Source organism: Euprymna scolopes, chromosome 46, assembly GCF_053919585.1.
Source record: "Euprymna scolopes isolate OS-2025 chromosome 46, ASM5391958v1, whole genome shotgun sequence".
NCBI classification, from domain to species: domain Eukaryota; kingdom Metazoa; phylum Mollusca; class Cephalopoda; order Sepiida; family Sepiolidae; genus Euprymna; species Euprymna scolopes.
The window spans coordinates 109,990,401-110,002,576 of NC_136527.1; the positions used below are offsets into that span (position 1 = coordinate 109,990,401).

Sequence of the window (12,176 nt, forward strand, 5' to 3'; positions counted from 1 at the left end):
AAAATGGTGGGATCTTTCTATCGATCCGGTAAATATCTCACTGCTGATGCTATTCTTTATCTATTAAAGAGCCAGGTACGTCCAAGGATGGAATACTGTTGCCACATCTGGGCAGGAGCTGCTAGAAAGGACTTGTCCTGCCTTGATTGAGTTCAAAATAGACTTTGTAGCCTCATAGCAGATGTCCTTTTCTCTCCGGGAGGGGGGAGGGGGTTTAAATAATAATAAAATAAAATAATAATAAAAAAATGTTTTGGTAGGTGAGTATGAGAATCGAACCCGTACCCTTGAGTTGGAAATTAATGTGTGAAAAAAAAAAACGTGCGATGTTACCATTGGGCCACCGCGACATACAGCGTAGACGGGTTTTATCTAACTATGACTATAAAAACAGGCGTGCGTTATAAAAGTTAACTTTGCTGCTTCCATTTGACCTAATTAAGAAGGTCGAATAGAAGTCACGCAGCGTAAGCGTCTGTTCCCAACGCATTGCCACGAACACGTCCGTTTGAGTTTAGTTTCATTTTATTTATACTAAAAAGCCCAATCAACACGCGAGAAGCCAAAATAACAATAATTTTGTAAAAATTGACGTAAATAAATCTATACGCTACGCGCTTTCCTAATTCCTAGATATTATGATATAGGACCTATATACACAGTTTTAAGCGATAGTAACGACCCCGGGAGCGCGTGCGAAAGAAGCCTTTTGAAGACATTTGCCTTTCATATATATAGATTTACTCTGAAAAGTTACAACAAGTAATAAACAAAAAATTAGACACAAGGCCACTTAAAAATTGGGGAGGGATGTCTGTGGTCCTCTTTTTTTTTTACAAGATGGTCACCACTTATCAAGGCCAGGAAGCCACTCAGGGATAAGGGTTATTGTAAGTACAGTATGTTAGTGTGGATATTTAAAGCGTCTACTTAAGGGGGCGGTTCATCAGGAATTTGTTTACGTTGGACTTGAAGACATCCAAGTTGCAGCCAGAAGGGAAGCAGGCAGACGGAACAGAGTTCCACAGGCGTGCAGTTCTAAGAAAGAAGCTTTGTTCATGGAATCTACGTTTTGATTTAGGCATAGATAAAAATTGACGTAAATAAATCTATACGCTACGCGCTTTCCTAATTCCTAGATATTATGATATAGGACCTATATACACAGTTTTAAGCGATAGTAACGACCCCGGGAGCACGTGCGAAAGAAGCCTTTTGAAGACATACACGAAATGACCACACACATTTTGCCTTTTATATATATAGAAGATATATTTTGGAGTCAAAAGCTGATGCAGCCAAGTCATATGGAAAAAGATATATTTGTTTCATTTTTTAAATCACAACTTTATAATATATAAAAATCGTTAGAACATTAACGCTATAATAATATATACGAAATCTGCAAGAATTAAAACATCATGTTTAAGTGTACTTTACGACCGGGCTACGCTGGGTGTCCCTGCTAGCTTAGATAATAAATACTTTTGCAGCTTTAACAAAAGAGCTACAATAATATCAGAGCGTCTCCATTTACGCTGAACATCTTCAGAATGCCAACATCAATATATTACATATGAATTGGTCCCCTGTGGAATTTCCACAGGTCCCGCTCGTTACTAAGTAATCCGAGTATATATATATATATATATATATATATATATATATATATTATATTATATATTATTTTTTAAATGTAATATCCACTGACACGTGTTTCGTCGTCTACGACTCATCAGAGTGGCTGTATCTAACGAGATTCGAAATTATATATATATATTAGTATTTTGTACATTTTTTCTTTCTTTTTCTTTCTTGCCAAGTTGTAAAGTTTACATCATGACGAGAAAGAAAAAGAAAAAAATAAACAAAAAAAAATGTACAAAATATTATGTTGAGCAAAAAAAAAAAAAAGTGGTAGCAGGCAGGCAGGCTTGAACCTGTACCACGAAGAAGGAAAAGAATGTAAAAAAAAAAATGTGACGTCTTTGCCGTTGCATCCATCACCAAAAGGAAGTAGCAAAGGCTAATCAATCGATGACTTTTGAAAATATCGTCGAAAAAGGCGAATTCTCCCTTTTATATTTCTTTTTTATTTCTTTTTTATTTTAATTTTTTTTTTTTTTGCAATTGCATTTTTTATTATTTAAAAAGAAAATTTTATTTTTATTATTTTAATTTCCATTTTTTATAATTTTTAAAAAATTTTTATTTTATTTTTAAAATTTTTATTATTTTAATGTTTTTTTTTTACAATTGCATATTTTGTTATTTAAATTAATTCTTATTTTATTTCCATTTTTTTATAATTTTATTTTAATTTTTTTATTTATTATTCTTTTTAATTTAATTTTTTTTTTGCAATTGCATTTTTTATTATTAAAAAAAAATTATTTTTATTTTAATTTCCATTTTTTTAAATTTTTTAAAATTTTATTTTATTTTTTAAAATTTTTATTTATTATTCTTTTTAATTTAATTTTTTTACAATTGCATTTTTTATTTTTTTTTAATTATTTCTTTATTTTAATTTCCATTTTTTATAATTTTTTTAATTTTATTTTTTTAATTTTTATTTTTTATAATTTTCATTTATTCTTTTTAATTTCCATTTTTTTATAATTTTTTAAATTTTTATTTTATTTAAAAAAATTTTTATTATTTTCTAATTTTTATTCATTATTCTTTTTAATTTTCATTTTTTTTCTCCATTTCATTGGCTCTTTTGCATATATAGTTTTCATATAATTCACTTTCAATTCATGCAAGTATATTATTTGCTAATTAATATCTTTCCTCTGATGAAAAAAGCACATTCTTTGAAAGTCAGCGGATTAAGGAAATCTTGATATTTCTTTCTTAGAATCCTATTGAACAAAAAATTCTCATAAATTATAATTTATGGTCCTTAATTGTGTTCTTTCACCCCCCCCCCCGCAAAAAAAAAATCCCAAATTCGAAGCTATCCCTTACAACCCTTCCTTTTCATAACCTATCATACTTTCATAAATCAGAGTCCATTTTCTGTAGGCTGTTTTTGAACCAAGTCAACAAAAACAAACCGGGAATAAAATTGTGGCTTGCATGAAGACTCTTTCAAAGGTAATCCGAAAAGCAAAAAAAAAAAATAATAAAAAAATAACTCTTTAGAAAGAATCCAATAGTCAGAATTTAAAATCCAGCTGAGTAAAAGTAATCCGGTTTGAAAAAAAAAAAACAAAACAAAAAAATTCAACGCAGTTCAAATTCATAGAAATTTTTCTTGCAGTTAGTGCAGTAGTCCAAAGATGGCAATGTTGCGTGGATTCAAGAATTAGGGAAATAGAAAAGCCAACAGGTCACCTTCCATTGCAGAAGAATTAAAGAAAGGGTTCCATTAAAAGTTCCGTGCAGATTCACATTTTGCCAGAAAGATTCCCAAGTTTGACAAGATACACCTGAAGAAGGTCGAAGGTTACATCGACCAAAACGTTGTGAAAATGACACTCAAGATGAGAATAGTAGTCTGAAGAATCCAAATGACATGGAAAATTTGATGTATCATCACTTCTTTGCCCCTTTTTGCATAAAATTAAACTAAATATAACCCACATTAGACACCCTTACGTTTAGCAGCTGTATTCCAAAATTTCATAATGATCGGTTAATTAGTTCAGGAGTGAATCCTGTACATGCAAATATATAGACACATACACATACCTAACTTTATATATAGAAAGATATATTTTTGTTTTTGACAGGTACATTATGCAAATATATAGACACATACACATACCTAACTTTATATATAGAAAGATATATTTTTGTTTTTGACAGGTACATTTCCAAGACTCACCAGGTAGAGGTGAAGTCCGATGCCGCTACCGTTTTAAACTTTAGTCTTTCGGTGCCGCCTGACATGACGTGGTCCAAGAAATATGACTTTGGCATCGTGAAGAACACGTTTGCCAAATCGTACCTCCAGCTAGCCGAGATCAGAAAGGAACTCCAAGACTTTAGCGCCGTCAACAATGACATCATGGCATACAGTGAGATCGAGGACGTACTCGTCGAGGTTCACCTGACTGCCCAGAAGAAGAGTGCTGTCGACCTGCCGAAGCCGCACGTTGCCTTGATCGCTAATCTGAACGGTGATGAGCCGGTTACAGCGGAGATGCTCGTCAGGATGATCCGACACTTGATTGTTGGTAAGATTTTCTTCTTAAGACAAAAGAGCGTTCCGAAATTAATGCCTCCTATTTTTTTATTTTTACTCAAATTGGGATTTTTTTTTTACTTCTTTCACCCCCCCCCCCAAAAAAAATATCCTAAATTGGGATTTTTTTTTTACTTGCTTTCACCCCCCCCCCCAAAAAAAATATCCTAAATTGGGATTTTTTTTTAATTTTATTTTTATTTACATTCACCCCCCCCCAAAAAAAAAAGATATCCTAAATTGGGATTTTTTTTTTACTTGCTTTCACCCCCCCCAAAAAAAAATATCCTAAATTGGGATTTTTTTTTTACTTGCTTTCACCCCCCCCAAAAAAAAAATATCCTAAATTGGGATTTTTTTTTAATTTTATTTTTATTTACATTCACCCCCCCCCCCCCGCCAAAAAAAAAATATCCTAAATTGGGATTTTTTTTTTACTTGCTTTCACCCCCCCAAAAAAAAAATATCCTAAATTGGGATTTTTTTTTAATTTTATTTTTATTTACATTCACCCCCCCCCCAAAAAAAATATCCTAAATTGGGATTTTTTTTTTACTTGCTTTCACCCCCCCCCAAAAAAAAATATCCTAAATTGGGATTTTTTTTTAATTTTATTTTTATTTACATTCACCCCCCCCCCCAAAAAAAAAAAAATATCCTAAATTGGGATTTTTTTTTACTTGCTTTCACCCCCCCCCAAAAAAATATCCTAAATTGGGATTTTTTTAAAATTTTATTTTTATTTACATTCACCCCCCCAAAAAAAAAGATATCCTAAATTGGGATTTTTTTTTACTTGCTTTCACCCCCCCCAAAAAAAAATATCTTAAATTGGGATTTTTTTTTACTTTTTCACCCCCCCCCAAAAAAAAATATCCTAAATTGGGATTTTCTTTAAATTTTATTTTTATTTACATTCACCCCCCCCCCAAAAAAAATATCCTAAATTGGGATTTCTTTTTTACTTCTTTCACCCCCCCCCCAAAAAAAATATCCTAAATTGGGATTTTTTTTTAATTTTATTTTTATTTACATTCACCCCCCCCCAAAAAAAAAGATATCCTAAATTGGGATTTTTTTTTTACTTGCTTTCACCCCCCCCCCCAAAAAAAAAATATCCTAAATTGGGATTTCTTTTTTACTTCTTTCACCCCCCCCCCAAAAAAATATCCTAAATTGGGATTTTTTTTAATTTTATTTTTATTTACATTCACCCCCCCAAAAAAAAGATATCCTAAATTGGGATTTTTTTTTTACTTGCTTTCACCCCCCCCCCCCCAAAAAAATATCCTAAATTGGGATTTTTTTTTTACTTGCTTTCACCCCCCCCCAAAAAAAATATCCTAAATTGGGATTTTTTTTTAATTTTATTTTTATTTACATTCACCCCCCCCAAAAAAAAAATATCCTAAATTGGGATTTTTTTTTACTTCTTTCACCCCCCCCAAAAAAAAAATATCCTAAATTGGGATTTTTTTTAATTTTATTTTTATTTACATTCACCCCCCCCCCAAAAAAAATATCCTAAATTGGGATTTTTTTTTAATTTTATTTTTATTTACATTCACCCCCCCCCCAAAAAAAAAAATATCCTAAATTGGGATTTTTTTTTAATTTTATTTTTATTTACATTCACCCCCCCCCCCAAAAAAAAATATCCTAAATTGGGATTTTTTTTTAATTTTATTTTTATTTACATTCACCCCCCCCCCAAAAAAAAATATCCTAAATTGGGATTTTTTTTTAATTTTATTTTTATTTACATTCACCCCCCCCCCCCAAAAAAAAAGATATCCTAAATTGGGATTTTTTTTTTACTTGCTTTCACCCCCCCCCAAAAAAAATATCCTAAATTGGGATTTCTTTTTTACTTCTTTCACCCCCCCCCCCCCAAAAAAAATATCCTAAATTGGGATTTTTTTTAATTTTATTTTTATTTATATTCACCCCCCCCAAAAAAAAGATATCCTAAATTGGGATTTTTTTTTTACTTGCTTTCACCCCCCCCCCAAAAAAAATATCCTAAATTGGGATTTTTTTTTTACTTGCTTTCACCCCCCCCCCCAAAAAAAATATCCTAAATTGGGATTTTTTTTTAATTTTATTTTTATTTACATTCACCCCCCCCAAAAAAAAATATCCTAAATTGGGATTTTTTTTTACTTCTTTCACCCCCCCCCAAAAAAAAATATCCTAAATTGGGATTTTTTTTTAATTTTATTTTTATTTACATTCACCCCCCCCCCAAAAAAAAATATCCTAAATTGGGATTTTTTTTTAATTTTATTTTTATTTACATTCACCCCCCCCCCAAAAAAAAAATATCCTAAATTGGGATTTTTTTTTAATTTTATTTTTATTTACATTCACCCCCCCCAAAAAAAAAATATCCTAAATTGGGATTTTTTTTTAATTTTATTTTTATTTACATTCACCCCCCCCCCAAAAAAATATCCTAAATTGGGAATTTTTTTTACTTCTTTCACCCCCCCCCCCAAAAAAAAAATATCCTAAATTGGGATTTTTTTTTAATTTTATTTTTATTTACATTCACCCCCCCCCCAAAAAAAATATCCTAAATTGGGATTTTTTTTAAATTTTATTTTTATTTACATTCACCCCCCCCCCAAAAAAAAATATCCTAAATTGGGATTTTTTTTTACTTCTTTCACCCCCCCCCCAAAAAAAATATCCTAAATTGGGATTTTTTTTTACTTCTTTCACCCCCCCCCAAAAAAAATATCCTAAATTGGGATTTTTTTTTAATTTTATTTTTATTTACATTCACCCCCCCCCCCAAAAAAAATATCCTAAATTGGGATTTCTTTTTTACTTGCTTTCACCCCCCCCCAAAAAAAATATCCTAAATTGGGATTTTTTTTTACTTCTTTCACCCCCCCCCAAAAAAAATATCCTAAATTGGGATTTTTTTTAATTTTATTTTTATTTACATTCACCCCTCCCCCCCCCAAAAAAAAAGATATCCTAAATTGGGATTTTTTTTTTACTTGCTTTCACCCCCCCCCCAAAAAAAAAAATATCCTAAATTGGGATTTTTTTTTTACTTGCTTTCACCCCCCCCCAAAAAAAAATATCCTAAATTGGGATTTTTTTTTAATTTTATTTTTATTTACATTCACCCCCCCCCCAAAAAAAAAATATCCTAAATTGGGATTTTTTTTTACTTGCTTTCACCCCCCCCCAAAAAAAAATATCCTAAATTGGGATTTTTTTAAAATTTTATTTTTATTTACATTCACCCCCCCCCCAAAAAAAAAAGATATCCTAAATTGGGATTTTTTTTTTACTTCTTTCACCCCCCCCCAAAAAAAATATCCTAAATTGGGATTTTTTTAAAATTTTATTTTTATTTACATTCACCCCCCCTCCAAAAAAAAAAAAAAAGATATCCTAAATTGGGATTTTTTTTTACTTGCTTTCACCACCACCCCAAAAAAAATATCCTAAAGTGGGATTTTTTTTAATTTTATTTTTATTTACATTCACCCCCCCCCCCCAAAAAAAAAGATATCCTAAATTGGGATTTTTTTTTTACTTCTTACACCCCCCCCAAAAAAAATATCCTAAATTGGGATTTTTTTAAAATTTTATTTTTATTTACATTCACCCCCCCCCCCCCAAAAAAAGATATCCTAAATTGGGATTTTTTTTTTACTTGCTTTCACCCCCCCAAAAAAAAGATATCCTAAATTGGGATTTTTTTTTTTACTTCTTTCACCCCCCCCCCCCCGAAAAAAAAAATATCCTTAATTGGGATTTTTTTAAAATTTTATTTTTATTTACATTCACCCCCCCCCCAAAAAAAATATCCTAAATTGGGATTTTTTTTTTACTTCTTTCACCCCCCCCCCAAACAAAATATCCTAAATTGGGATTTTTTTAAAATTTTATTTTTATTTACATTCACCCCCCCCCCCCAAAAAAAAAGATATCCTAAATTGGGATTTTTTTTTTTACTTCTTTCACCCCCCCCCCAAAAAAAATATCCTAAATTGGGATTTTTTTAAAATTTTATTTTTATTTACATTCACCCCCCCCTTCCCCCAAAAAAAAGATATCCTAAATTGGGATTTTTTTTTACTTGCTTTCACCACCACCCCAAAAAAAATATCCTAAAGTGGGATTTTTTTTAATTTTATTTTTATTTACATTCACCCCCCCCCCCCCCAAAAAAAAAAAGATATCCTAAATTGGGATTTTTTTTTTACTTCTTACACCCCCCCCAAAAAAAATATCCTAAATTGGGATTTTTTTAAAATTTTATTTTTATTTACATTCACCCCCCCCCCCAAAAAAAGATATCCTAAATTGGGATTTTTTTTTTACTTGCTTTCACCCCCCCAAAAAAAAGATATCCTAAATTGGGATTTTTTTTTTACTTCTTTCACCCCCCCCCCCGAAAAAAAAAATATCCTAAATTGGGATTTTTTTAAAATTTTATTTTTATTTACATTCACCCCCCCCCCCCCCAAAAAAAAATATCCTAAATTGGGATTTTTTTTTTACTTCTTTCACCCCCCCCCCCAAACAAAATATCCTAAATTGGGATTTTTTTAAAATTTTATTTTTATTTACATTCACCCCCCCCCCAAAAAAAAAGATATCCTAAATTGGGATTTTTTTTTTTACTTCTTTCACCCCCCCCCCAAAAAAAATATCCTAAATTGGGATTTTTTTAAAATTTTATTTTTATTTACATTCACCCCCCCCTTCCCCCAAAAAAAAGATATCCTAAATTGGGATTTTTTTTTACTTGCTTTCACCACCACCCCAAAAAAAATATCCTAAAGTGGGATTTTTTTAATTTTATTTTTATTTACATTCACCCCCCCCCCCCCAAAAAAAAAGATATCCTAAATTGGGATTTTTTTTTTACTTCTTTCACCCCCCCCCCCAAAAAAAATATCCTAAATTGGGATTTTTTTAAAATTTTATTTTTATTTACATTCACGGGGGGTTTTTTTTTTTACTTGCTTTCACCCCCCCCCCAAAAAAAGATATCCTAAATTGGGATTTTTTTTTTTACTTCTTTCACCCCCCCCCCCCCGAAAAAAAAAATATCCTAAATTGGGATTTTTTTAAAATTTTATTTTTATTTACATTCCCCCCCCCACCCCCAAAAAAAAAGATATCCTAAATTGGGATTTTTTTTTTACTTGCTTTCACCCCCCCCCCAAAAAAAAATATCCTAAATTGGGATTTTTTTTTAATTTTATTTTTATTTACATTCACCCCCCCCCCAAAAAAAAAGAAAAATATCCTAAATTGGGATTTTTAAAAAAATTTATTTTTTACTTACTTTCACCCCCTCCAAAAAAAAATATCCTAAATTTTTATCTATAACTCCTTTTCCCAAACTTACCGTCTCCGAGAGAGAGTCGGCCGCCATTTTGAATACATCGGTAAACACTGTATGTTTTTCGAGCTGAATAAACATGTTACATTAAATAAAAACACTAATAAAATATCCAGTTTGGTAGAAAAGTAACTTATCTTGCCTTTGATAACATTTATTTGTTATATATTTGTTTTGTGACAACTTTTTCGAATCTATGTGTACAGTAAAACAAACCCCAAGGCATGTTGTCACTTGGACGTAAAGGGCTACTAATTGGGGCTGTGCCTAAGAAAGATTAAAATGTTGGTTTACCTTACATTTGAATTTCTGCATATCAGTACAGTTTGGGAAGCAGGCAGCAGGAAGGGAATTCCAAAGTTTAGCTGTTTTAGGGAATAAGCTATTTGAGTAGAAAACTTTCTGACATCTAGGGAACTCAACAGTGAAGGGGTGTGATTTTGTTGCCGAGCAGGTTTGTTGAGGGAAAGCGTGCCCAGGGTGGCCAAAAGATGAGGTATAAGGACAACATCAAAGCAAATCTAAAGCGGTTTCACATGGACCTTGAGACATGGGAGGACGTGGCTGGGAGCAGGTTGGCATGGAGGAGCGCTGTCCACGAAGGTGCTGCGCTTTATAGTAGTGACCTAAATCAAGCTGCTGAGGATAAACGCAAGCACAGAAAGGACAGATTATCAACCAGACACACCCAACCCCACCCCACCACCACTACCTTTATCTGCCCAAATTGCACAAGACAAATTGGGTCTAGGATTGGGCTCTATGCTCACTTGCCGACCCACAGAAGCCACAACGGAGGACAGTCTTACTCGGACACGAGTGACCGTCGATGAGGATGATGACATCGATGGGGCACAAGTGTAACTAGTTCATCAGAGCACATTCCATTAAAATACAGTGATGGGACAGGGGTTGGAGCCTAGTTGATAAAGTGGGACCTATTAGATTGCAGACCAGTTTGGGGGCCCTTTTCAAGGGGGAGAGACTAGTGGTTGATGCACAAGCCAAGATGTGGCAACAATACTCCGTGCATGGGTGAATGGTGGGCATCACAGTGGTACAGGATACTCTCAGGTGTGCAGAGACCTTAGTTACTGAAAGATGGTGTCTAGTAGGTATTATGTGTGTGAGTGTGTGTCTTTTATATGTTAGGTTAGGTTAGGTTGGGTTTTACGGCATATCAACCTTTTATTTTGGTTATTTAATGTCGAGGTCGTTCATATTTTTTTTTGTTAGATATTTTAACTTATTCAGTCAGCCTTTTTGGCTCATTAGGTGCGGGGGGGGTTGTTTTTTTTTTTTTGTTTTTGTTTTTGTTGGGGTGAAGTTGGATCCGGTGAAATTATATTCTTTTGTATAAATTGTTTTTTTTTTTTTTGTTTTTTTTTTAGGAATGTTAGTATTTTGTTAGGATTGACTTTTTTAAAATAGTTCTTTCAAATTGTTAACGTTGTTTATAATTTTTTTTCGGGCTCCCTATCAGTACTCGAATCTCTAAAGAACCAAAATTTATAATAACCCCCTACTCATTAATCTATTTAAAAAAAAAAAAAAAAAAAGTACATACTCTTTCACAAAATAAAAATATCAAATTCTGCCGGATACCCAGTCATTTTGGAATCCAAGGCAATGAAAAAGCCGACAGAGCTGCAAAAAGTGCACTAAATCTTGATGTAAGCGATTTAAAAATTCCACACTCGGACTACAAACAGCTAATACATAGATTCATTATGAAGAAATGGCAAGAAAAATGGAATAATTGTCAAAACAACAAACGTTTCAAAATCAAACCCACAATAGAGAAATGTTTATCAAATTTCAGAAAATCGCGTAGACAGGAAGTAGTTTTGTCCTGCATTCGCATAGGGCATGCGCACACAACCCACTCCTTTCTGCTAAAAAAAGAAGACCCTCCAGAATGTGTAACATGCCAAGAACCCTTTACTGTAAAACACTTTCTTTTGGATTGTGGCGACCTCGAGCATATCCGGCAGAACTATTACAAACGTTTTATATGTAACTAGCGAGGGGTACCCGGCGTTGCCCGGGTGTTTGAAGGTGTGTGTGGTTTTGGGTAAATCAAAACTCCGGGAGGGGGGGGGGGTAAAATAAAATAAAAATGTTTTGGTAGGTAAGTATGAGGATCGAACCGGAACCCTTGAGGCAAAATTGTAAATTAAAGTGTGAAAAAAAAAAAAACCGTGCGACGTTAACCATTGCACCACCACCGTGACATACCAACGGAAACGCGTTTGTGCACGTTTTAATGACTTGATGAGGTCAACTGTTGTATTAACTTTTAAAAAATTAATATTTTTTACTTATTTGAACTCTTATGTTTCATAATAAATAAAAATTTCCATAGATTTAAATATATTTTGTTCGAATTTCGAAAAAAAATAAATATGGGGGGGGGGGGGACACGCACTAAAAAATATTTCCCCTTATATATTTTACGGAAACTACATTTTATTTGTAATTTCATTCTAAAATTGATAAGTATCGAAAATTTCACGAAAACCTGACCATTAGTTGATTTTTGCTAGATTTATTAAACACGGGTATGTTTTCACGTTCGAAATTCTTACTACATGGGAACGTTAT

The 12,176-nt window shown here is 32.5% G+C and overlaps 1 protein-coding gene across 3 annotated transcripts in view; it reads left to right on the plus strand.

Annotated features, from left to right (window-relative positions):
- The window catches only part of LOC145270612 (carboxypeptidase D-like), a 293,674-nt gene that overhangs the window by 172,802 nt on the left and 108,696 nt on the right, over positions 1 to 12,176 (plus strand). For all 3 annotated transcript variants that reach the window (XM_080126242.1, XM_080126241.1, XM_080126243.1), the window contains one exon: positions 3,817 to 4,187. In XM_080126242.1, the coding sequence (XP_079982368.1) occupies positions 3,817 to 4,187 (371 nt within the window). The remainder of the gene's footprint in view (positions 1 to 3,816; positions 4,188 to 12,176) is intronic.